Here is a 27,209-nt window from a genome sequence, read left to right on the forward strand (position 1 = left end):
CGGTGATATAGAGTGATAAAGGTAGAAGGATTTATAGCAACAAGCGATAAACCCGTAAAACTCGCCGTCAGGATACAGTTTATCGCTTTGACCTGACTGGACGCATTATCATTTTTGTACACAAGTTGTTCAGATTTACTCGTAATACTTCAGGTTTTCCTGTTATTTACGTTTCATTAGGATAAAAATGTGATATTGTTGTGTCTCATTTAGTACACAACAATATCACATTTTTTACCTCTTACAGTAAATACTTTATACTTTATTAATATATCTATAACGGTTTAAATGGTTAATTTTAATTGTGTACGTTAATTATTGATAAAAGTCTTTTTCCTGGCTAAAGCGGCAAGGAATGATCTAAAATGTACTTAATCGGTTGCAGGAGAGACGGAAGCGAAGTGGAGCCCGGAGTGGAGAAACCCCTGAGAAGCTCGGAGAGTACGGTCAAGGCGACATCCTGTTCCCTGCTAACACAGCGAGGAATGGTCTCAAGTTTGTTTAATCGGTTGCAGGAGAGGCGGTGGCCAAGTGGAGCCCGGAGATGGACACGAACCCCGAGGAGCTCGGAGAGTACGCCCAAGGTGACATCCTGTTCCCTGCTAATACGGCGAGGAATGATCTCAAGTTTTGATTGGTCGGTTGCAGGAGAGGCGGTGGAAAAGTGGAGCCCGGAGATGGACACGAACCCCGAGGAGCTCGGAGAGTACGCCCAAGGTGACATCCTGTTCCCTGCTAATACGGCGAGGAATGATCTCAAGTTTGTTTAATCGGTTGCAGGAGAGGCGGTGGCCAAGTGGAGCCCGGAGATGGACACGAACCCCGAGGAGCTCGGAGAGTACGCCCAAGGCGACATCCTGTTCCCTGCTAACACAGCGAGAAATGGTCTCAAAGCAGCGGCCACCCACTGGGAGAAAGGGATCGTGCCGTACGAGATAGGACCGTCCTTCAGTGAGTATTAAATTATTGTTACATATTTTTTATTGAATTAAATGCTTGAAGTAAACAAAAAATTCTATTGTTTATTTTCTTAAACTTATAAGTTTAATTTGGTGTGGTATTACATTATGAAATTAACACCATAAACACTGCCTCACAGGAAAACATGCTTTATCCTACAAGAACTAAATCACTCATCAAATCTAAATAGACTGACTAGAGAAAGCATACATTTTCTTGACTCACAGCCTTTATTATGCTGAAAATTTGCATTTTATATTCACCTTCGTATTCTTATAACACAATTTTTTTCGTGTCAGCAAGTATAGTTTTAAAGACCTGAATTTTTTCAACAAAAATTATTTGTTATTGGGCATTATTACCCTACTAAGATAAAGTACTCTGATAAATTCGTCTTCATTCACTTGTGAACTATCATTTAATGTTTTTAATAAGAAGCTCACTGATCCACGAGGTGTAAAACATCGAACAGGAGAGTCTATGACTGTAGATAAAGAATCACAACGCTAGAGACTACAGAGAACTAAATACAAAATCACCATAGAACGAAAATGATTCGGGAGAAAACAAACATGATTTGAAGGCAATTGTCTCAGACATTTGCCTTCGTTCATTAATAAAAAGGTCAGTAACACGACCTTTCGAGGTCTGCAATCTGATCTCTTTCTTAGGCAAATTAGTACTCTAACACATAACTTAAATCTAGGTTAAGACAAATAAACCATTCCAGAACGATGTGCCACGCATAAGTCAGTAATCACAACCACCATGCTGTGTGTCAACTCCACTAACTCTAAAACATGCATTTAATAAAACTTCAACAAAACACTAATTATTATAACTGATTGACGATGCGATGGACAATGTGTCAAAGGGTACCACGCAAGGGAACTATGTTTAAATATGGTTCTGTACACAATAACGATTATAACAATACGTTTGCAGGTCCTCAAGACAGAGCTATGATTGACGATGCTATAGCCGAGTACCACAAGCGGACTTGTGTCAAGTGGGTACCACGCAAGGGAACAGAGCCAGATTATGTGTACTTCACTAACTCTAACACAGGTAAATTAAAATTTTAATATATACACAGTATGTTTAGTTTAACAGAACATTATTCCTAACTTCTTAAAGAACAAGAGTATCAATTTAGGTATGCGATATAACAAATACTAATCTAACGTTGTATTTGATCTATTATACTTTTGAATATATAATATTGTGAGCTGCAGGTTGCTGGTCATCTGTAGGCAGGATAGGCGGACGTCAGGAACTCAATCTACAAAGCCCGGGTTGTCTCACGAAGAAAGGCACGGTAGAACATGAGATGATGCACGCCTTGGGGTTCCTCCATGAACATACATGCACGTCACTGTTGACTACAACAATATTGTGTGTTGTAGGTTGCTGGTCATCTGTAGGCAGGATAGGCGGACGTCAGGAACTCAATCTACAAAGCCCGGGTTGTCTCACGAAGAAAGGCACGGTAGAACATGAGATGATGCACGCCTTGGGGTTCCTCCATGATCAGAACCGCTGGGAGAGTGACAACCACGTCACTGTTGACTACAACAATATTGTGTGTTGTAGGTTGCTGGTCATCTGTAGGCAGGATAGGCGGACGTCAGGAACTCAATCTACAAAGCCCGGGTTGTCTCACGAAGAAAGGCACGGTAGAACATGAGATGATGCACGCCTTGGGGTTCCTCCATGAACAGAACCGCTGGGAAAGATACAAGCACGTCACTGTTGACTACTACAATATTGTGTGTTGTAGGTTGCTGGTCATCTGTAGGCAGGATAGGTGGGCGTCAGGAACTCAATCTACAAAGCCCGGGTTGTCTCACGAAGAAAGGCACGGTAGAACATGAGATGATGCACGCCTTGGGGTTCCTCCATGAACAGAACCGCTGGGGGAGAGACAAGCACATCACTGTTAACTACAACAATATTGTGTGTTGTAGGTTGCTGGTCATCTGTAGGCAGGATAGGCGGACGTCAGGAACTCAATCTACAAAGCCCGGGTTTTCTCACGAAGAAAGGCACGGTAGAACATGAGATGATGCACGCCTTGGGGTTCCTCCATGAACATACATGCACGTCAGTGTTGACTACAACAATATTGTGTGTTGTAGGTTGCTGGTCATCTGTAGGCAGGATAGGCGGACGTCAGGAACTCAATCTACAAAGCCCGGGTTGTCTCACGAAGAAAGGCACGGTAGAACATGAGATGATGCACGCCTTGGGGTTCCTCCATGAACAGAACCGCTGGGAGAGTGACAAGCACGTCAGTGTTGACTACAACAATATTGTGTGTTGTAGGTTGCTGGTCATCTGTAGGCAGGATAGGCGGACGTCAGGAACTCAATCTACAAAGCCCGGGTTGTCTCACGAAGAAAGGCACGGTAGAACATGAGATGATGCACGCCTTGGGGTTCCTCCATGATCAGAACCGCTGGGAGAGTGACAAGCACGTCACTGTTGACTACTACAATATTGTGTGTTGTAGGTTGCTGGTCATCTGTAGGCAGGATAGGCGGACGTCAGGAACTCAATCTACAAAGCCCGGGTTGTCTCACGAAGAAAGGCACGGTAGAACATGAGATGATGCACGCCTTGGGGTTCCTCCATGAACAGAACCGCTGGGAGAGAGACAAGCACGTCACTGTTAACTACAACAATATTCAAGATGGTTCGTAAATTCTTCCTACATTACAGAAACTATTTTCCACATTTTATAGGTTGAGCGTTAGCGAAGTATCATAGAGGGCTAGCAAAATTTCTTTTCTGGCTGTTTGTCCGTCCACAGGATATCACTAGAATAAATTTATCTACAGGCTTGATATTTTGCATAAAGTTTCAGGTCAAGGCCTGCAACGGGTTACATGGTGATATTATCTGTAGTAGTATTTTATAATGCATAGTTTATGGTATAAAATTAAAATACTTCTTGTTAATTTCATTGCTTGTTTTTAATAACGTAAGTATAAAAATTAATAATAATGTTAAATTCCATGAAATATTGACAAATGTATAAACATATTTTTAGTACACATTTTATTTTACACATTTTTAAAACTTTACTAAGCCAAAGGACAAATGAAAAGGCGTTATGAATTCAATGTTAAATACTTTATAGGCATATTTGTTACACTTTTGGCACCATTTTGAAACTATTGGACAACTAAGTTAGGACTTTAATAGATTATATGGCTTAAGAAACTTTAAATTATATATATATATATATATATATATATATATATATATATATATCATGGTAAATCTACATATGTGGAAACTTTCAGTATCATACCAAACCCCTGAAATTTGGTAACTTTTGAACTTAGATATTCCTAAAAATAGATTGCAACTATATACTTTTGAATAATTGTACTGTATTTTAATAACTTGATATCTCTCTGTATAGATTTCAGCAATGAAAGATTTGTGAGAGAAACAGGATTTTCCGCACATTTACCATTGTTTAATGATACAAAAATTAGTAACACTACGTTTCGAGATATGTAATCTGGTCTCTTCCTCAGATAACTAACTAAACGCATAACTAAAATCTGTGTTCAAATTTTTAAAAATCATACCATAGTGTTATGACACATATAAGTCAGTTATCACAGCAACCATGTCGTGTGGTGATAACTCTATGCTTACCAACTCTAAAACATGCACTTGATAGATACAAACCAAACTAAAGAATACGGGTCACAATAGGTCACCGACCACTGAGAACTGATCAGAAACTAATAGCACAGAGTAATACCTTATTACTCTGTGCTAATAGTATGTGACGATCGGCACAGCAGGAACAAGATGACGGCAAAACAAGGAAACGGAAAGCAGGAAGCAGGACCGTTCTTATTATTGTTTCATAATAGATGAACTTCTCAAAACCAGATTGCGGCTCTGCATTGGTTTATTATAAATCTCTAATCTACCTGATACTTTAAGTTTGAAATTTCGTGGTAACTAAAGCCACCTAATTTCGATTGATAGTTGACTACTCAGTTGATCCACTAATCTAATGTATGAATTACTGTACATGGATTCCACTGTACTGTCATTTCCAATGACATTTTCATGTTAGTTCATTTTTCAGAATTGTCAACCAAAGCAACCCAATTTCGATTGATAGTTGACTAATCAGTTGATCCGCTAATTTAATGTATGAATTACTGTACATGGATTCCACTGTACTGTAATTTCCAATCACATTATCATGTTAATTCATTTTTCAGAATTGTCAACCAAAGCAACCTAATTTCGATTGATAGTTGACTAATCAGTTGATCCGCTAATTTAATGTATGAATTACTGTACATGTACTGTAATTTCCAATCACATTTTCATGTTAGTTCATTTTTCAGAATTGTCAACCAAAGCAACCTAATTTCGATTGATGGTTGACTGATCAGTTGGTTTGCTAATTTAATGTACGAAGAATGGATTACTTTCCTACTAAAGAAATGAGAATCCCGACGTATTATGTTGGCGTCATACCAATTCATACGATGATGTTAGGGCCAAAATTATGTGCAACTGTTTACTTTTCGGTTAGCCCCTCATTCTAACGTTTAATGGTGTGTTTGTCTTGCCTATGTAATCACTATATTACAGCTGTAATTCCTCCATAAATATATTGACGAAGATAGAAAGCTATGGAGAACCTATTCCGCTAAGACGAGGGTATTGCAATATGTGGCCAAACATTGCGCCCAATTTACATCAAGTTGGTAACACACGAGAAGTTTTAGATGGTACAAGTGCGTTTGGAAAGTACTATGTAAATTTATAATGGTTCGTTTTCGTATTTAGGTCGCCAGAACAACTTTGAGAAGGCTAAAAAACAAGAGACGGATGCTCAAGGCGTGTCATACGACTATCACAGTATCATGCACTACTCAGAGAACGCCTTCTCTAGGAACGGACAACCTACCATCGTGCCTAAGGTATGAATACAGTCGCTATAGCTGTCATTTAACTATATTGAAACGTATATCTAGGTTAATGAGAGGAGCAATGAAGATGGAGGCTATTCTGAAAACCTGCTATTCAGAGGTTATCAAAATCTTTCACAGCCATAGCTATTTTTTACTACACATTAATTTGTTACACTGCAGCAAATATTAAGTATCGTCAAATAATAAGATGATATAGTATTACTTACATGAGTGTAAACCATCATAAAGAAAGTAACAGAAGTGACAGCTTTTTCAACCTCGAACAACAGTTTGCGATCAGGGAGTTCCATTGCTTTGACCATAGTTTTTCCTGCTTAAAGTCACATCTGTCCCATTACTTTAATTTCAGACAAATCTTTAAATGAGAGCACAGCTTCAGATACACTAAATCTTAGTCTTCTGAGGGTATCTAATGATCTTTTTGGAAGCCGCAACCATATTTTATTCAAAGATTCATTTGGATTCTGTGACTTTCCTTTCAAAAATTACGTTCGTAGATCAGGATAAGCTAACTGTTTGAAAATGGGTTTGAAATTAATCATGATGGGTTCTGTTTGGGTAGAAAAATATATATATAATACACAGTAGAACAGTTCACTGATGGGTTTCCTCCAAAACTCATTTCATAGCCTATGCACCACACATAATAAATTAATTTTAAGCAGGATTTTTTTTATACATAGTGTTGTATATCATTGCAAAGAGGAGATTTCAGAGAATAATAATAAAAAAAACAGATAATTCTTTTGCGATTTAGAGTTCCCTAAATAAAAATGTTCTTTTATTTAATATTTTTAAAATATCTGATCAATATAAATTATACATATTTGTTAATCATTTCAATTACATATTATGCCCCAAATTATTCAATCTATTCAATTTTACTTCAGGTCGTAAATTCTTGAGGTGGTTGACTAAAATACCTTCAAATCTCCACAATAGACGTTAGTTCGTAATTAAACACGTTGCTCTTAAAATAATTTCGTTTTATTAGTTATCCTTTAAGTACCATAAATTGTTTTATCTATTTTGCATGGAATTTTACAAGAGTTCAAGCGTTATTTAATGAAATAATTATGATTTCGTTTTAAAAGCATAGTGTTCTGTTTTCAGTCGAAGGGGGTAAAGCTGGGACAGCGAGACAAACTCAGCGACAAAGATGTCAAGAAGATCCGACACATGTACAAATGTCATTAAATAACTCGACAAATAAACTTATCAACATTAATATCTACTTCAATTTTTCCTGAAAGATTCAAGTTCTCAGAAAGTAAAGTTATCTGGGTCAGCGAAACAAACTCAGCAACCCGACACACGTAAAAATATCATTAGCTAGCTCGACACATAAACTTATCTAATACGAGCAATTCTGTATATATATTATCTGAATCTCGGAAACGCTCCACCGATGTTCATGAAATTTAGTATGCAGGAGGTTTAGGGGGCGATAAATCGATCTGGCTAGGTTTCATTTTTAGAAAAAGCAATGAAAAACTGCTACAAAGTAAATATCTCTTTGTTTACATTCTATAGTAAATACAATCTGACGTATCATAACAAGAGTAGTATAGCCATTGATGAATACCTCACAGCTAATGTTTCATCAGAAATTGCAGAGTAAAAATAAAATGTTTTGTATAAATTAGGTTCAATCCGAAGGAACATTTTGATAGTAATAAAGTTGATGAATAATTTCCCTCCTGTTGAAATTAAATCTATTTATTTATTTCATATAGCCTACTTTGTCCCATACGTACTGCTAAAGTTACGTTCTCAACATGTAGAATGAGTTCTTGGATATATATATATATATATATATATATATATATATATATATATATATATATACAGGGTGAGTGGCTCTTAAGTGTGACAAAATTTTTGGGTTATAATGCAATGTAAATATGATACAATGGCGGTTATAAAAAAGTCTAACTCCAAAAATTAGCTCTAAAATGAATTATTTTCAGTTTTTCTAAAAAAAACCCGTGTTTTTGTACATACAGAATGAAATGGATCTAGTAGCTAGAGTTGTTGAGGCTGCTGCAGTTATTCAAGACAGTAATCCTTTTGAAGGGGTGAGAGAATCGTGCTTAAGACGCTTCAGAATCTGCAACGAGTTACAAGGACGCCACTTTGAGCAACGATTATGAAAGTTTTACAGTAATGTAATCATTGATTTCTTAATAAAAAATATCATGTTCAATAAAATTTTTCAAACACATTGAATTAATTACGCTGTTTCACACAATTGCCACGTAAGAAAACCCTATACCCAACCATAACGTAGCCCTATTAACATTTTTTAAAGATTTAAAAACCAGGATCACAATTGGTTAAGAACTTTTTTAAATTTACCTTAAAACAAATTTAAAAAATAAATATTAAATTTCAGTTACGTACAAAAACACGGGTTTTTTAGAAAAACTGAAAATAATTCATTTCAGACCTAATATTTGGAGTTAGACTTTTTTATAACCGCCATTGTATCATATTTACATATCCTTCAAAAGGATTACTTTCTTGAATAACTGCAGCAGCCTCAACAAATCTAGCTACTAGATCCATTTCATTCTGTATGGGAGTGGTATACACTAATTGCTTCATGTGTCCCCACAAGTAAAAATCAATGGGTGTGAGGTCAGGTGACCGTAGAGGCCAAGGGACGGGACCTCCACGTCCAATCCAACGATCTCCATACACTTCATTCAAATGTTGTCTATCAATCAGGGAAAAGTGGGCCGGTGCTCCATCGTGTTGGAACCACATTCTATGTCTAGTTTCAATAGGAACATGTTCCAACAGCTCAGGTAAGATTTCCCTCAAACAAAACTTCATAAGTAGGTCCGTTCAGTCTGTTTGGTATAATGTGTGGCCCAATCAAATATCCGTCTACTATTCCAGCCCAGATATTGACAGAAAATTTGTGCTGAAACTTACGTTGCACAATTTCATGAGGGTTCTCTTCAGTCCATAAATGGCTGTTTCGGCTATTGAATATGCCATCTCGAGTAAATGACGCTTCGTCAGTAAAGAGAACATACCTTAAAAAATCGGGTTCATCAACTAATTTGTGAAGGAACCAACGAGAGCAGTCTATCCTGAGAGGAAAATCTGCAGGTTCTAAAGCTTGTACTTTCTGATGTCTGTAAGGGCACAAACGTTCTTCATTTAACACTTTCCACACAGAACTTTTGCATACATCCAAATTATGAGCAATAGCGCGAACGCTGGTGGAGGGGTTTTCTTCTACGAATAATAAAACCTCTTCTTCAAAATCAACAGTCCGTACAGATTTTACCCGTTCTACATTATTTTTCAAATGTCCAGTTTCCCTAAGACGAATACGAACGGCACTGAAGACGCTAGGAACTGGGTGCAGCCTATCTGGAAAGCGCTCTCTGTACAATCTGCTAGCTAATCTGGCATTGTCTCCAGCAAGTCCGTACACAAAGTGAATATCAGCATACTCTTCAAAAGTAAAACGGTTCATATCGTACAAGAAACAAAGTAAAAAAATAAATTTAAATTAACAGGAAAACTAACAGGAATTACAAAGAAGAACAGAACATTCAAACAGTGACAATCACGTTCAAAACATAGACTTGCTCAACAATGTCTTGATAGTTTGTTTATTAGTTTTTCTTCATTTAAAACACCTGATTTTGTTGCTGATTGTTGGTCAGCTGTTTTCATGTAATATTATGCTATTGTTTTTTAAGAGCATTGTGAATAGTTTGTTTCTTTTTTATTTGTGTGTGTGTAACACATTGATTACTGTAAATGGAACAAAAATGATAGTAATATTTTTTTAGGTTATAATAATTGTTCAGTATTTTAATAAAGAACCTTAAAAAGTTTATTCGTAAAAATCCACTACATTGTTGTATGTAGGCTACTTGCAATGCCTGGATTTAACCTGTTTTTACGTTTGGTGCTGTAACTCAGTTATTTGTTATTCAATCTTTTTGAAACAAAAATTGTTGAATTGGTAATAAAATATGCTAAAAAAGTTATCCTGGTGAATTTGTTATCAAAGTAGCCGTTTCAAAGCTAATACAATTTGAAAATTTGGAACGGCCGCCATTTTGAAATGCAATGAGATATTTGTTTTATTTTTTTCACTGAAAAGGACCAACACTAGGTTAACATAACTGTTAAGTTTGAATTCTGTATCTTAAGTGGTTTTTGAGTAGTAATTTTTTCCCCAAAAAACACATACAGACAGACGCTAAACGAAGTGAAATAGGGCACCTGTTGTTATATTGCATTATTTGTTAGTTTTGGCCTGCTGAACAATGTGGCAAAGTTTGTTCGAATGGTTGCTGGACACCCTGTATATATATATATATATATATATATAGCTGTGACTGTCTTTATTGTTAGTTGTGTGACTGTTGGTCTACAGCTGTCCCTGGCATCCAGATTGGCTAGAGAACTTGCAGTCGATTTTTTTTTATTTTCAGCACTCGATTCAGGTTAGCTGCTGAAGTGCTGCCCCGTACAATGACTCCGTACCTCAAGTGGGTTTCCATAAGTGCATGGCATGCGATTTTCGTTGTTTCCCAACTGCTTACACTTTTTATTACATAGGTGGCGGTGTTTAGCTTCTTGCACAGGTTGTCAATATGTGGATTCCAGGTTAGATTAGCGTCCAAGGTTAGACTCAGAAGCTTGGTTTCTTTTTCATTATTTATGTCAGGCAGCACAGGAACTTGTTCCTCCCTTCCTCCAAAGTTAATCTGCTTCGTCTTGGATGAATTTGCAGCTAGGTCATTTGAAGAATAGTAGTCATAGGTCATATTTAAAGCTATGTAGGTGTTTATGCTGAGGTCTTCGGCTGTATCAATTTGAAGCAGGAGGGTTGTGTCATCTGCAAACATAACTACCGAGCTGAAGTCTTTTACATAGTCAGGGAAGTCATTGGTCAAGAGTATAAACGAGACAGGACCGAGCACAGATCCCTGAGGGACTCCCCTAGTCATTGGTTGCGGTTTTGACCTGTCTGTGTCATTCCATTAGGAGTGTGGTTCAGCTCCACTAGTTGACTTCGTCCTGTGAGATAACTCTCAACCCAGGTTTCAGGAGTGCCTGTTATTCCCAGCCCTTCAAGTTTATCTAGAATTATCTTGTGTCCTATCCGGTCAAATGTCTTTGAAGTAAGCCAGTAGTAATGCTATTGTGAACTTTCTGTTGTCAAGATAATCTATAATAGACTCTACAAGATCTATCATGGCTGTGGTTGTACACTTTCCTTTGGTGAGTCCGTGTTGGCTGTTGGTTAGAAGGTTCAACTCCATTAAATGGACCAACAGTTTTTTTAATACAATCTTTTCCAGTATTTTTGAGAAAGTAGGAATAATTGAATTGGGGCTGTAGTTTCCAACTTCGGTTTTGTCCCCCTTCTTTAACTTTGGGTACAATTTAGCTTTTTTTAAGGCAGAGGAAGAAATTCCTGTTTAAAGAGACCTGTTGATGATATTAGTCAGTGGTGCCAGAACAGCAACCACATAGTGCTTTACCAGTTTTCCCGAGATTTCAGTACTGCAGGAGGCGTTGTTTTTTAGCTTAGCTATTGTATCTTTAACTTCTTATTCGTTTGTGAGTGAGAAAGTCAGATTCTGTTGTAATGAGGATGGTGTACTAGTTATTACATTTGGTGTTCTGCTCTTAATGTGTTTTCAGCTATACTAACAAAGTATTTATTAAATTCCTCTGCAATTTCTTTAGGTTTTGCTGGCAGTAACAAGTTTCATGGGCTGGACTTCTTTTTGCCTCGGTTTGCTGTTCTTTCTTGGTTTATTATCTGCCAGACTGCTTTAGAGTTGTCCGATTGGAGAGTTTTTTGCGTTGCTTTTGCTTGTTAAGCTTGCTTCAGGTTGAGGTCATAACACTTCTTCCTCTCGGCCATGATGGTTTTATCCTCTGTCCCCCCCCCCCCCCCCCCCCCCCACGGTCAGCTCACACCTATGAAGAGAGTTGAGATAGTCTTGTTTTAACTGTATCGATCTTCTGTCTGTGAACTGTTGCACTCTGTTTGTTCCTCTTTGCTTAATTTTCTTCACAGGGCATGCTGCGTTAAGTTCCATTGTCAGGATGTATAAAAAATCCTTGTAGGATTCGTCCACTGTCTCCAGTGTAAATCCTTCTCCAGTAATGGTTTGATCAATTTCTTTTCAGCCAATCAAGTGTTTTTATTTACCTGCCTCCCTAATTTTGTATTGTTTTGAGTGTTATCTTGGCAATTTCTAATGTACAAAGTTGGCCTTTATGTTCTGATAGGCCTGTCTAGAACAGTCACTTCGACATTGCCAGGTGGTAGGTTTGTGCAGATGCAGTTGATAGAATTGCATGAAGTGTGGGTTATTCTAGTAGCAGGGAGGTTTAACCTTGTGATATCTTGTAAGGCAAGGGCAATCTCATATTGCTTTTGTTAGGTACTAGACTGTTGATGTTACGTCCCCAGTGATTATTAACTTGTGATTATGGGGTTAGAGTTCTTTGATTAATTGCGATAGGACATTTAACGCTTCGTCCACTTACCTTGTGGGGATCTATATATTCCGATGATGGTTAATTTTGAGCTGTCTATTCTAAATGTGGTGGCGGCGAGTTCACACACAAGTTCTTCGCTGTGATTTGAAGTTACTAGCCCTAAATCGATGTCGGCATCTTCCCAATGGTATATTGCTACACCTCCGTAGTCGTGGTGTGCTAAAGTCAGTTATTTGCCGCTGTATTCTGTTAAAGTACTGTTCAGTTCTTGCTTGCAGGTTTGGCTGGTTCCTGGTGTCAGAGATTAGCTACTGTTTCCTGTCAAGGTGCTGTTCAGTTCTTGATTGCAGGTTTGGCTGGTTCCTAAAGTCAGTTATTTACCGCTGCATTCTGTTAAAGTACTGTTCAGTTTTTTATTGCAGGTTTGGCTGGTTCCTGGTGTCAGAGATTAGCTACTGTATCCTGTCAAGGTGCTGTTCAGTTCTTGATTGCAGGTTTGGCTGGTTCCTAAAGTCAGTTATTTACCGCTGCATTCTGTTAAAGTACTGTTCAGTTTTTTATTGCAGGCTTGGCTGGTTCCTGGTATCAGAGATTTGCTACTGCATCTTGTCAAGGTGCTGTTCAGTTCTTGATTGCAGGTTTGGCTGGTTCCTGAGGTCAGATATTTGCCGCTGTATTCTGTCAAAGTACTGTTCGGTTTTTGATTGCTGGTTTGGCTGGGTCCTGGGGTCAGAGATTTGCTACTGTATCCTGTAAAGGCGATGTTCAATTCTTGATTGCAGGTTTGGTTGGTTCTTGGTGTCGGAGATTTGCTACTGCATCCCGTTCAGGTGATATTCAGTTTTTGATTGCAGGTTTGACTGGTTTCTGAGGTCGGGGAGAGGCTGCAATCCGTAACATTTGTCACTTTTTGTTGGGAGGTTTGGCAGTCTCCTGAAGTTGAGGTCTTAATAGCCGTTGTCAGCTGATCAAGTTTTGTTTAGATGTCAAACATATCTAGTATCAGGGATGTGGCATGGATCTGAGGTGTTTTCTTTAATATTTCTTCAATGGAGGAGGTGTATCAGAGCTTTTATTATTAGTCTTAGTTTTAATTTCCTGGTTTTCGATTATTTTGCAGTAAGTAAATAGGTTTTTCATACTCTGCTATTTTGTTTTCATAACCATCTATGAGTTAAATCAGTTTTAAATCATGTTCCTCATAAAAAATTTGCACTTTTAGTTGAAGGTTCTTCTCTTTGGCAAGTTGAGCTTGAACATCTGCATTTAGTTGAAGAAAGTGTTCTAATTTGTCTATGTGTTTCTTTTCTTCATTTTCAATTTCCTCAAATTTTTCCTCATAATATTTAATTTGGTCCTTAGCTTGAGTGTTTTGTTTTTTAGGAGCTAATTTTCTACAACTAATGCAGACCCTATTTTGGTAGCAATTTCAAGTTTATCTTATTGACTGCTTAAAAGTCCAAATAAATTGTTTTCAATTAGACTATTTTTTTAGATCTTGTGAGTTATTTAGGGACGATGAGTCAGTCAATACTTAGTTTTATTGGTGTTGTTTGTTGTCTGTCCTACAGTGTGAACATTTCTATTTTCCAATATATTGAGGAGTGCATTTTTTTAAGTTCATTTGTATGAAATTTTGACATCTTGCATGGCACCAGTTTTCACATAATCCTGTGAATTTTTTAACTTTAGATAGATATAAAATAGTAAACAAATTTTTTGGTAATTTATAAAATTTCTAGATTATTTTTACTCTTTAAAATATGTCTAAATGTATAATTTTTGCCTCCCTAATTTTGTATTGTTTTGAGTGTTATCTTGGCAATTTCTAATGTACAAAGTTGGCCTTTATGTTCTGATAGGCCTGTCTAGAAACAGTCACTTCGACATTGCCAGGTGGTAGGTTTGTGCAGATGCAGTTGATAGAATTGCATGAAGTGTGGGTTATTCTAGTAGCAGGGAGGTTTAACCTTGTGATATCTTGTAAGGCAAGGGCAATCTCATATTGCTTTTGTTAGGTACTAGACTGTTGATGTTACGTCCCCAGTGATTATTAACTTGTGATTATGGGGTTAGAGTTCTTTGATTAATTGCGATAGGACATTTAACGCTTCGTCCACTTACCTTGTGGGGATCTATATATTCCGATGATGGTTAATTTTGAGCTGTCTATTCTAAATGTGGTGGCGGCGAGTTCACACACAAGTTCTTCGCTGTGATTTGAAGTTACTAGCCCTAAATCGATGTCGGCATCTTCCCAATGGTATATTGCTACACCTCCGTAGTCGTGGTGTGCTAAAGTCAGTTATTTGCCGCTGTATTCTGTTAAAGTACTGTTCAGTTCTTGCTTGCAGGTTTGGCTGGTTCCTGGTGTCAGAGATTAGCTACTGTTTCCTGTCAAGGTGCTGTTCAGTTCTTGATTGCAGGTTTGGCTGGTTCCTAAAGTCAGTTATTTACCGCTGCATTCTGTTAAAGTACTGTTCAGTTTTTTATTGCAGGTTTGGCTGGTTCCTGGTGTCAGAGATTAGCTACTGTATCCTGTCAAGGTGCTGTTCAGTTCTTGATTGCAGGTTTGGCTGGTTCCTAAAGTCAGTTATTTACCGCTGCATTCTGTTAAAGTACTGTTCAGTTTTTTATTGCAGGCTTGGCTGGTTCCTGGTATCAGAGATTTGCTACTGCATCTTGTCAAGGTGCTGTTCAGTTCTTGATTGCAGGTTTGGCTGGTTCCTGAGGTCAGATATTTGCCGCTGTATTCTGTCAAAGTACTGTTCGGTTTTTGATTGCTGGTTTGGCTGGGTCCTGGGGTCAGAGATTTGCTACTGTATCCTGTAAAGGCGATGTTCAATTCTTGATTGCAGGTTTGGTTGGTTCTTGGTGTCGGAGATTTGCTACTGCATCCCGTTCAGGTGATATTCAGTTTTTGATTGCAGGTTTGACTGGTTTCTGAGGTCGGGGAGAGGCTGCAATCCGTAACATTTGTCACTTTTTGTTGGGAGGTTTGGCAGTCTCCTGAAGTTGAGGTCTTAATAGCCGTTGTCAGCTGATCAAGTTTTGTTTAGATGTCAAACATATCTAGTATCAGGGATGTGGCATGGATCTGAGGTGTTTTCTTTAATATTTCTTCAATGGAGGAGGTGTATCAGAGCTTTTATTATTAGTCTTAGTTTTAATTTCCTGGTTTTCGATTATTTTGCAGTAAGTAAATAGGTTTTTCATACTCTGCTATTTTGTTTTCATAACCATCTATGAGTTAAATCAGTTTTAAATCATGTTCCTCATAAAAAATTTGCACTTTTAGTTGAAGGTTCTTCTCTTTGGCAAGTTGAGCTTGAACATCTGCATTTAGTTGAAGAAAGTGTTCTAATTTGTCTATGTGTTTCTTTTCTTCATTTTCAATTTCCTCAAATTTTTCCTCATAATATTTAATTTGGTCCTTAGCTTGAGTGTTTTGTTTTTTAGGAGCTAATTTTCTACAACTAATGCAGACCCTATTTTGGTAGCAATTTCAAGTTTATCTTATTGACTGCTTAAAAGTCCAAATAAATTGTTTTCAATTAGACTATTTTTTTAGATCTTGTGAGTTATTTAGGGACGATGAGTCAGTCAATACTTAGTTTTATTGGTGTTGTTTGTTGTCTGTCCTACAGTGTGAACATTTCTATTTTCCAATATATTGAGGAGTGCATTTTTTTAAGTTCATTTGTATGAAATTTTGACATCTTGCATGGCACCAGTTTTCACATAATCCTGTGAATTTTTTAACTTTAGATAGATATAAAATAGTAAACAAATTTTTTGGTAATTTATAAAATTTCTAGATTATTTTTACTCTTTAAAATATGTCTAAATGTATAATTTTAGTCCATCGTGTACTAAAACCAATGTTTTCCATATTATATTAGCAAAAGTGAGGGCTGTTATGTGTACATGTGTAAACCTGAACCATCCTGTGCTGGTACGGCAACATATGGCTGGCCTAATGCCTGGCAGTCATCACAATGATACGCTCCAATGGTCCTGGCGGTACAGAGTTAAAGACGAGGGAAATACAGTTCAGTTCTGGCATATTTGTAAGAACAGTATCCTGCAGTAATTCTCAACTCAAATAAATATATAACATAGGTAAATAAGCACTAAACGAGACCTTTTCTTCTAGCTTATACTTGATTTTGTAGTCTAGATGTCTCCGGTGTCGAAACGATTCTAAGACTTCATATTGAACGTATTCGTTGTAGAGGTTTTTTGGGTCTCTCCAAACAGTTGTGGACTCCAGATTTCAAGAGCCAAGTCCGTGACTGTCAAATTTACGACGCTACACCAAACAGAATGTAAATTGGAGCTAAACTCAACATTCACATCAAATAAACACTTGGACAGGGAAAATAAATAAACAAACATTGTGGTGATATTAAAAAATTATCTTTACTTGAGTAATCTAGTTTACACTTACAGCACAGGTAGTGGTCACTAATCTATATAAAAAGCATTTATCACAGTGCACTAAGACACGATCACTTGCTACTCGCAATTGTTCAATCATTCAGATAAAATATGTTTCTTGTTTATTCCTACACTTCTGCAAATAAATCAAACATTTCAAATATTTCTGGTAAACTCGTGTTTTCATTGACATGGTGTCTTAATTAACCTGCTGGAATGACTAATCATCACGCTCCTCATTTTGATTCTTTATTTTATTACCTTATAGTTAATTATTAGTCATACATTTTTAACACTTTCGAAATCAAACAGAACAGAAAAAAAAATTTAGTTTTGTAATGGGTAAAATAGAAACGTTTAGAAATAAAAATGGATTTAAATAAGGAACAAGTTTAAATAAAACAAGAATAAAAAATGTTACATTAAAATAGCCATATGTGATGCACAAACTTTAAAAATGTACTGCTGATAGATGACTTAAAGAAATCAAAATCATAAAAGAACTAACTTAATCACCTAGTTGTTACCTTTTCTGGTTGAACTTTTCATTTTGCGTGTAAACAACAGAGACAAAAATCTGAAAATCACTATATAATTTATTAATTAAATTTTGCACACAACTTATGCCCTTAAAAATAATTTTTGTAACAATTTGTGATTTTTTAACCTTCTTAGAGAGGTGTACAGAGATTGCAAAAGTTCTCTTAATTGTAATCACAGACAAAGTTCCACTTCATTTTAAAGATCTTGAAAGCAAGAACAACAGCATGAAAAACATGGACAGTTCTTAATAAATAATAATAATAATTTATAAATGTTGAAAACCGGACACAATAAGTCATTCATGTTCCATGCATAGATTCTAAACACAATAAATCATAAATATTATGTATGAGAGTTAACTAGTACGTTACAAATGTGACTTACAATAATGTTTGGTTGAAATACTTTTTTCCCAAGTTTAACCACTCATCATGGCTTTTAATGGGTTAAATTATATACAAACGAATATCATGTAGGCTATCGGCACATGAATTAGAATAACAGTAGTGGTTTCATACTCTGTTTTGTTATGATGTGGATGGACATCTCTCATGTGTGCAAGTTTAATCATTAAACAATATTAACCCTTTGACTACAATCCTACAACGAATTCAGAAACGTAAGTAATCCCAATAACAATGTGGGAAGCACTATGGTGCTGAACTGTTTTCACAATAATGTTTTCTTATGAATAAACTCTCTCCTCAATACGTATGCGCAGAATGGATAAGAAACACTTTCAAGTAATTTCCGTTGTTCCCATTAGATTCCAGATACTCTTTTGTTTATATGTTTTCAGTTCCAGTTTACCACCGTATGACTGTGTTCAATCAGTTGTTCCAAGTTATCAGCTGATTCTATTTATTGTATGTTTGTTGTTGTCATATCTGATATATGTCGTAACCTCATTTTACGTTGCCGATTTACCTTTACATTGCATGTTTATAATAAAATATTGACAATATTTTATTTTATATTCATATTTTGTAAATAGAATATCTTTTGTGCGTGGTTATAAGAATTCCGGTACAGCACTCGAAAAACGTTAAATTGAGTGTACTATGCAGTAAACCCAAAACACTTAAAAATTTTGTTTATTTAAAAAACTTACTTTTTAGGGCACTCTTACAGAGAAAAATACCCACCATTCAAAGGACAGTTTTCTTACTTTTTTACTGTTTATATGAAGTATGACTGAAAGTAGTAACATTTTTAGTAGTTCTGCCGAGAGGGTGACTAGTACAAACCTGGGTTTTACACTGTCCCGACATTAAAATTTTTTTAAACAAAATGAAGTGAATCATTATCTCTGGTTACAGAAAGTGCATTTACTACACAGCAACAACATATAATAATCCATCCAAAATGCTACGGATCCAATGTTTTAATTACATACACAATGGCAAGCTTAGTTCAATGGAATTAAAATAATTGTACCTATTATACTAATACATCGAACTATTGCATAGTTGCTATTATAAAAAACCATAGTTTTTGAGTTGCAATAATTGACTTCCAAAAAATCAAACAGAAAGGCAAATAACAAATAGTGAACTTTGCTCCTTCATTGAGTTTTATTACCTACTTGAAATAAAACACTGATAAGTACTAAACAAAATCATTGTACAAAAAGAGTTGACTTATTTTATACATTGAAACAATCGTTAGTTCTGGACATATAAATATTTTATTGACCTATTTAATGAAATCTCATTTATTATACACATTTTAAATTCTCCACATAATACTGTATTTTGCAAACAGAACTATTAGTATGATAATAACAATTTTAAGCACCAGAATGTGTAACAGAGCACTGACACTTAATTATAATACCTGTTGAATAACGTGTATTAAACAAATATTGTTGGCTTTTAATGTAATCCTAATTTACATTTGACCAGATAGGTCAAATAAAGTACATATTGAGTTGTAAAATAAGGTTAAAGTTCCTACCAGAAAACACAGGGAGAATATCGTCAGTTTATTTATTTTATAAAACTGTAAATAAATATTACAATACATTAATAATGTATTACACAAATATTTTAATCCATGGCCAACATATTTAATCATGTTGATAAAATTAAAGCAAACAAATATACTGACAATGCAATATCACATATTGATAGTGTAAATGCATTCGTTCACTATCAAGTAAAAGTGTTCAAAAATTTTAATTCAACTTGAGTATTTGTTTTCTTTTTATCTTGTTCTCATAAATGAATAATTTTGGTGTGACACAAATTGTTTATTCACTGTTGGGTTTGCCCAACACAGCACTTTATTTATCCTCGACTTACTCGAAGAGTACAAATTATTTACATATTAATACAATGTGGCACCCCTGAACTCTCATTAAATCTATAGAGATCCCAATTAATTACTTTCCTAATAAGGAATTGGCAAATACCTTATTTGCAAACATATAACATTTGAAAAAAGGAAAAATATTTTTCTATTTTTGAATATTTATGCTGTAAAAATCAATGAAATATAATTCACTATAGTATATTATAGTTGAATAGTAAGTACAGCACAACATCTAGTATAAGTTAAAAAAACAGTTTTTAGATACATGGTAATTGGTAATAGAAATTTTTTAGGCATTTTCATTGAAAACGATCTCAGAATTCTCACTATTGTACTGTTTTATAAATCCACCATAAGATATCAGTGATCAACACATGAGCACAAACCGTTATAACACCAGCGGTAGAAACAGAGAGTTCATTTCTATTACCCTGAGAATGACCTGTACAAACATATACACCAAAAAAAAAGGAGTATCAGTTACTACAATAAAGAAATACTAATGGTAACAAAATCCAGTGACCTCTGAAAGTCATGATCAAAGTGGACTAATAACTAGATCAGTATAAACCAGTTTTTGTTAAAACTAATGCAGACTTTGATCGCTCTCTCAAACAGTAACTCTCTTACATGTATGCTGATATTTTATTTTGGCAAAATGAAATATAAGAAACCATCAAAACCAGTTGTGTCCTTAAAAGGATAAAAAGGTTCAGTTTACAATGACTAAGCATTGCTCCATTAAAATATTGTTCTGGTAGACGATCACTAGTCAGAAGAATATGAAAATGTTGTTCTGGTAGACGATCACTAGTCAGAAGAATATGAAAATATTGTTCTGGTGGACCAATCACTAGCCAGAGGAAAATGATATGAAAATATTGTTCTGGTGGACCAATCACTAGCCAGAGGAAAAAGATATGAAAATATTGTTTTAAAAGACCAATAACTAGCCAGAAGGAAAGGATATGAAAATATTGTTCTGGTAGATAATCACTAGCCAGAGGAAAAAGATATGGAAATATTGTTTTAAAAGACCGATAACTAGCCAGAAGGAAAAGGATTTGAAAATGTTGTTCTGGTAGACGATCACTAGCCAGAGGAATATGAAAATGTTGTTCTGGTAGACGATCACTAGCCAGAGGAATATGAAAATATTGTTCTGGTAGACAATCACTAGCCAGAGGAAAAAAGATAAGAAAATATTGTTTTAAAAGACCGATAACTAGCCAGAAGGAAAAGGATTTGAAAATGTTGTTCTGGTAGACGATCACTAGCCAGAGGAAAAGGATATGAAAATGTTGTTCTGGTAGACGATCACTAGCCAGAGGAAAAAGATAAGAAAATATTGTTTTAAAAGACCGATAACTAGCCAGAAGGAAAAGGATATGAAAATATTGTTGCGGTGGACTATTGTGAAAATACAACCTCTGAGGATCAAAGTGTGCAAAAGATTTATCTAAAACCTATTTCATTGTTTTCTGTATCTGATTATACAAACACAACGAAAATAAAATGGCTGGTAAACGTTACCTATTTCAGTTATTAATTGAACAACTTTCCTATTGACAAGAAAACATTGAGCATTTCATTCTTAACAACAACTGTGTTTCATAGATTTTAATTAAATGAATGTTAATATCACACAGAGTAAATCTACGTAACTCACAATTCTTGTTTTGTTATATGTAAAATTTTGTCTAATATCAAAACAGTTTTAATATGACGTTTCTCTTTTTGTCACCCCTAATACAAGAATTACTTTATAAAACTAACTAGTTAGTAGAAAGTCCTCTTTAGGAATAAAATTCAAAACAATACTAAGAATCAAAACAGAGCAATGGTCTATTTGTAACTCTAAATACAACACTAAAACTAAATTACTGATATTGTAATTAATGTTTAAATACTACTAAAAAACAAAACCTAGTATTTCAACAGAATAAAATAATAAATAACTAGAATAAATTCAAAGTTTGATTTTGAACTCACACCTCAGGCTCACAAGTAAAATGCAAAGAAGTCAATAATTGACTCTGTAAACGTCAACCTAGAGTAACAACAGCATATCACGTCGATAGCAAATACAATGTGTACTAGATCCTCACTTACTTATAATAAAACAGGAACAAAATTGTGCACTGAACTCCATCTGGCGTTATATGGGCCACATGGATATGTTTGGCACTTACATGTTGAAAATAAAAAAATAAGTGTATTTGTTTGGTTCCTTTTATATTGAATATTAATGTTATTTTCTTACACATCTCAATATTTAAGAAATGATAGTAATGAATAATCATTATTTTTATGATCATTTTTTAATTTTTCCCTAAGAAAGGTTTATATAATAAGTTTCCTGGTTAATTCAATCAATATCTTAAAAATCATTTAAAGTTGGTTTAACTTAAATTTAAATATTTAACTGAAACAGTGAACAAATAGTTACTTTCAATTCATATGTATAACAGGTTTTATTCTTAGTTCTTTTGAATTTGCAAACTTTGCCAGTAAAAATTATTAAATACTGAAGCAATACTTAAACTCCAATATATTATATATATATATATATATATATATATATATATATATATATATATATATATATATATATATATATATATACACACACACACACAAGTTATATATTTCAAAAGGCAGAATATTTCAATATAATGAATACTAGAGAACATGATTTTAGAATATTTGTTTATATTAATTGCTTCTTGATAGCAGTTTCTCAATATCAGTCAGAACATAACATTGGATAAAGATATGTGCAATTGAATTGAAAGTTGAAAACAAGCTTATGTTACAATTATATTAAGAATGAATATTTATTGCCATGGTCCTACCTTATTTTGATGAGGATCTGACTTTTTCTATAACACCAAAGTTAAAAATGCCTGAAATACATTCCAGTTAAAAAACTAAAACTAGTGAAGTTTTGAACCAACTTTGACAAATACCAAACTAAAAATTCATAGTCTGATAGTTACTGATTGCGATCTAATTTAATTAATATAGCCTAGTCACATGTTAGCCTGTATTATATGTTGGTTATTAGATCATAACAAACAAAAATTATAAGCACCAGTTGTCCAAGATATGAATAAAAGTTACAAATCTTAGATTCAAATAAAATTATATCCGAGCACAACAAACATTACCGTTGGTCCGTTTTATTTTTTACGCTCATGGCATAAACAATTTTATAAATTAAAAAATACATATACGTTAAATAGAGGGGAAAATCCCATATTCAAAATAAAAATAATTTAATGTAAGACAACAGACGTTATACACAGGACGTTTTTACTTGAATCAACACGTAACCAAATTATTATTCTTTAACAATCTCTCTTAAAAATTCAAAACTGCAACTGAAACAAGTGAAATATTATATTTGAGGAACCAAATAGTCTAAGGATTAAGCTTAAGTTGGAAGGTGTATTATTTTTTTGTAAAAAAATTGACAGAGAATACTTACTGTATGTATATTTTAAATATAAAAATTATTAAATATATTTTCTGATGAATTATCAGTAAAACATCATAATAATTCAGCTGATTCCACTAGTAATTGATTTTGTATTTATTCTTAATTCCCCAAAAATTCGTGCATAACATTTTTCTGTTATTTATTGATCTAATGCCATTAACACATTCACTGTGGGTGAGGTCTCGGGACATCATGTGCACATCACTTCTTTCTTTCATTAGTATGTCCTTGGCACTTGCGCGGGACGGTTGAGGTTATGTTTGTTTTGTTGCATAGGCTTGGCTGAATTCTCGGCATGTATAGTTTACACTTCCTGTGCTCGTATATATAATTGTAAATACCTAGTTATGCATATATTTTAGCTTTCTCACAATATTTCTAGACATAAAAGACAAAATGTGTTTTTCGCGCAAATGATAGTGACAAATCGGATGCTACGTGCGCGTGAGGTCCCGGGACCTCAAGTTTTATAAATTGCCTAAATGAACTTTTCCGGGCTACAATTGAATCCATTTTACCTATATGACAATAATTCTATACATAAGAGACAAAATGTGTTTCCTTTGCGCAAGTGATAGTGATAAGTTGGGCGCTGTGTGCGCGTGAGGTCCCGGGACCTCAAGTTTTCAAAATGGCCAAAATACACTTTTCCAAGCTACAATCAACAAAATACCATCCCCAGTCTACAAGAAAACATCTAACATTAAATTTAAACCAGAAATATATTTTAGCATATTGGGTACGTAGTGGGCTGAAATTCAGCAGTGAACGTGTTAACTTTTGATATATTACAGCTGATGGAATTCAGAACTGAGTATTTAGATTCCCACAGTGAAGTCATTATTTCTTACAGTTTAGGGCCTTTAGGACTATTTTTGGTTTACAGTCACTCAAAAAATTACATAAAATTATTTCCTGGCTTTGATAAACATTGCAGCACTGTATTTTGTTAGAGAATGTAATTCTCCAAATTTTAGTACCAGAAATATTGCAATACCTTGAGTTGGATCTGAAAAGTCTGTCGAGCTGAGAGGACAACTACCTGTAATTTCACTGAGCTATGCGAGAAACATGTTATCTTTTGTTAAATGTATATGGTTACAAAAGTGGTTTGTCTAGCTGTGCAAGAGATAAGTACATGCCACATTTAATGCCCTGTCAAATGCAAAGGGTTCAACCTTAAAGGAGGAATATTACTCCAAATACTATATAGGTACTGTATTAAGAACAGCGGTTTTTATTCCTATTTTTAACTTGATTATACGCAAAAGTTTAGAAAGAGAAATAATTGACTTGAAAATTATTTAAATTCGTATTAAGTATAGAGTTGCATCCTTTGACTTACAGGCAGAATTAGATAGAGAAAACCTATTTCAATGACTTATTAAAAAAAATCTAATAATTCTTCCAATATTTAATTTTGGTTAATTTTTGTTGTTGACTAGACTAAAACTAAAAGATAAACAGATTTATAAGATGTGATACCAGACTTTGGTTCATATTATAGAGTGTGTAATGAATAAGGTCTGAGTACTATCACAATAAAACTGGCATGGAAAAAAATGTTTCCTTAAAAAGGTCAAATGCTCGGATCCATAAGGCAAAAACTCATATGGTGATGTAGTAAGAGTTCCAGTTTCGGTATAGTACAATAATTTATTACCACCCATCTCAATGTATTCTACTGGATGTGTATACAAGGCACTGGTCTGACATAATTCCTTATGTGGACCATTTAAGTCACAAAAAGCACAGATATTTTTGTCAAATGTGTACCAACCCCAACATTGACTACACTGTTTTAATACGTAAGACGGTGTACTGTTTCTCAGCCAAATGTTTTAAAATAATGGTTACCACAGGGCAGTGATTTGGCTTAATGTATTTTATTCACTTATAAATATTTTGGGAAAATTATATCATACACGAGACTTTTCAAACATCGGCAAAGACAACGCTCAGTCTCAAATCAAATTCTGAATACAGAAGTTAAACTTTATTGTTAATTTTTAGTATAAAACTTTTTGATGTCGTCATTACGTTAAAATACAAGAAACAATTTAAAATTACAAAAATAATACACATAATTAAAATAAATTCGCAATACTTATATACAAAAATGAAGAATGTGGTCATACGGTACTGTACAATGCACTATTAACAAGAATTTACAGTGAGTGGGTGGAGTGGAGGGCGGTGGAGGGCTAAGTGGGGCGGGCGGGCTCGGCACATCTGGCTACGAGGTCCGAGTACGGTTTGTTGTTCAGAAAGCAGATGATGACCACCGTCATGTTGTCACAGCCTAGGCCTCCCATCTGGCAATCGGGGGCAAGGCAACGAGTCATCAGGTCTTCACAGATACTCTCTGGTTCCATCCCTGTGCCCACCCGCAGTCTCACGAAGTCTGACACCTCCTGTACACACGAGCATATTGTATCATTGTCGCTGACTGTCTTCACTGAGTATGTCACAGTTGTCTTTAATTTACAGGATTTACAAATAACACTAGCTTATAGGTCGAGCGAAAATGATTTTAATCTCAAGTTTCTGGGAGTAGACATTCAATCTAATCTTAAATGGCAACTACTGCTTCTAAGATTGCTCGGGGCATTTTCTTAATTAGATCTCTAAAGGATGTAATTTCCTCAGACCTTCGGCTATATATGTACTACACTTAAGTCCATAGTTTTCTAACCTATGGGATTGTTTTTGTGGAGTTATTCACAAGCTGCAAGCAAGCTATTCATCCTACAAAAAAAGGACAGTAAGCCTGCTATGTAATGTTCCTAACCGTGAACACTGTAAACCTCTTTTTCTAAAATATTTTAACACTGCCTTCAATTTATGTATTATATGTGCTCCTGTATGTAAAAGATAATTTGAACTACCTTTCTAACCAAAGTAATATTCATAGTTACTATACACGTAACAGAAATAACCTAGTAATTACAAAATGTAATTTTTCAAGCACTCAATCCAGTTTCAAGTATGAAGGAAGTAAGGTGTACAATGTCTTGCCTTCAGATATAAAAGAATTAAGTAGAACTAATTTTAAGAACTGTGTAAAAAAATTGTTATTAAAACCTTGCCTGTACAGTTTTAATGATTTTTATACTGTATTAAAAGACAATGTGGAATAGATTATTGTAGACAACTAGTTATCTGACGTTGTTATATGTATGTACATTACATGTTGACAACAAATGATTTGTTTTTATTCGATTTGAATAGGTTACAGCCCATATTTCTATTTGGTTAGGGGAGTTGTGTGTAGGAAATGTTGACAGATCACCGTAGCACTGGAATTATACCTTCACCAGAAACGCTATCAAACCAGATTCAGCCAGCATTGAGAATTTACTAGCTATGCCCTCAATTCTGTCAAACCCGTCTCAGGATACTGAAAAGACTTAAGTTCTTCCGCAACCCTGATGTAAAGAATGTTGTTACGAAGTAATGAACAAAATCAAAAGACGTGCTTAACATGTGCTTGGGAAGACGATTCCACAATATCATGACTAGTAATGTGACGGACCTGAATATCAAATCAACTAATTCTACAAATAAAGACTATCCGCGGATGCCGCTGATCAGCAGTAGTGAAGTTATGGGTTGTTAAAAATGTGTTATTGTAATACTTTATGTGCAAAAAAAGTAAAAATATTTCTGTAATGCTTTAAAGAACATTGTGCTTTCAGGTTGTATTTGATATATTAATCATCGCAACTTTGCTGTATGTATTTGCAGACAACACTGATCAGAAGTACACAAAATAACCAATTACATTGCTAAAAGTATATGTCGGTGCCACATCATTATAATCTAAAAAAATCCAATTAGGAGTAATGACAAGGAACCACAAACCATGTTTATTGTTTATAAGTATATGTAGGTCTCCCTTCATAACAATCTCAACATCTCAACAAACACCCAGTTAGGAGTAATAACAGTGAAAGTGAGTGTTCTCCAAAAACCAA

The 27,209-nt window shown here is 34.9% G+C and overlaps 2 protein-coding genes across 3 annotated transcripts in view; one reads left to right on the forward strand and one right to left on the reverse strand.

The window, feature by feature from the left end:
• Positions 1–677: 677 nt before the first annotated feature.
• Positions 678–7,167, forward strand: LOC124358559 (zinc metalloproteinase nas-7-like). Its single transcript, XM_046810862.1, has 6 exons — positions 678–717; positions 781–951; positions 1,906–2,028; positions 3,473–3,655; positions 5,794–5,927; positions 7,053–7,167. Exons 1-6 carry the CDS (start codon positions 678–680, stop codon positions 7,134–7,136), a joined length of 735 nt encoding a protein of 244 aa, XP_046666818.1. The 3' UTR covers positions 7,137–7,167.
• Positions 7,168–25,196: 18,029 nt separating this feature from the next.
• LOC124358040 (probable protein phosphatase 2C T23F11.1) overlaps positions 25,197–27,209 on the reverse strand; it is a 29,266-nt gene continuing 27,253 nt past the window's right edge. For both annotated transcript variants that reach the window (XM_046810315.1, XM_046810314.1), the window contains exon 7: positions 25,197–25,646. In XM_046810315.1, the coding sequence (XP_046666271.1) occupies positions 25,437–25,646 (210 nt within the window). In that variant the 3' untranslated portion in view covers positions 25,197–25,436. The remainder of the gene's footprint in view (positions 25,647–27,209) is intronic.

Source organism: Homalodisca vitripennis, chromosome 3, assembly GCF_021130785.1.
Source record: "Homalodisca vitripennis isolate AUS2020 chromosome 3, UT_GWSS_2.1, whole genome shotgun sequence".
NCBI classification, from domain to species: domain Eukaryota; kingdom Metazoa; phylum Arthropoda; class Insecta; order Hemiptera; family Cicadellidae; genus Homalodisca; species Homalodisca vitripennis.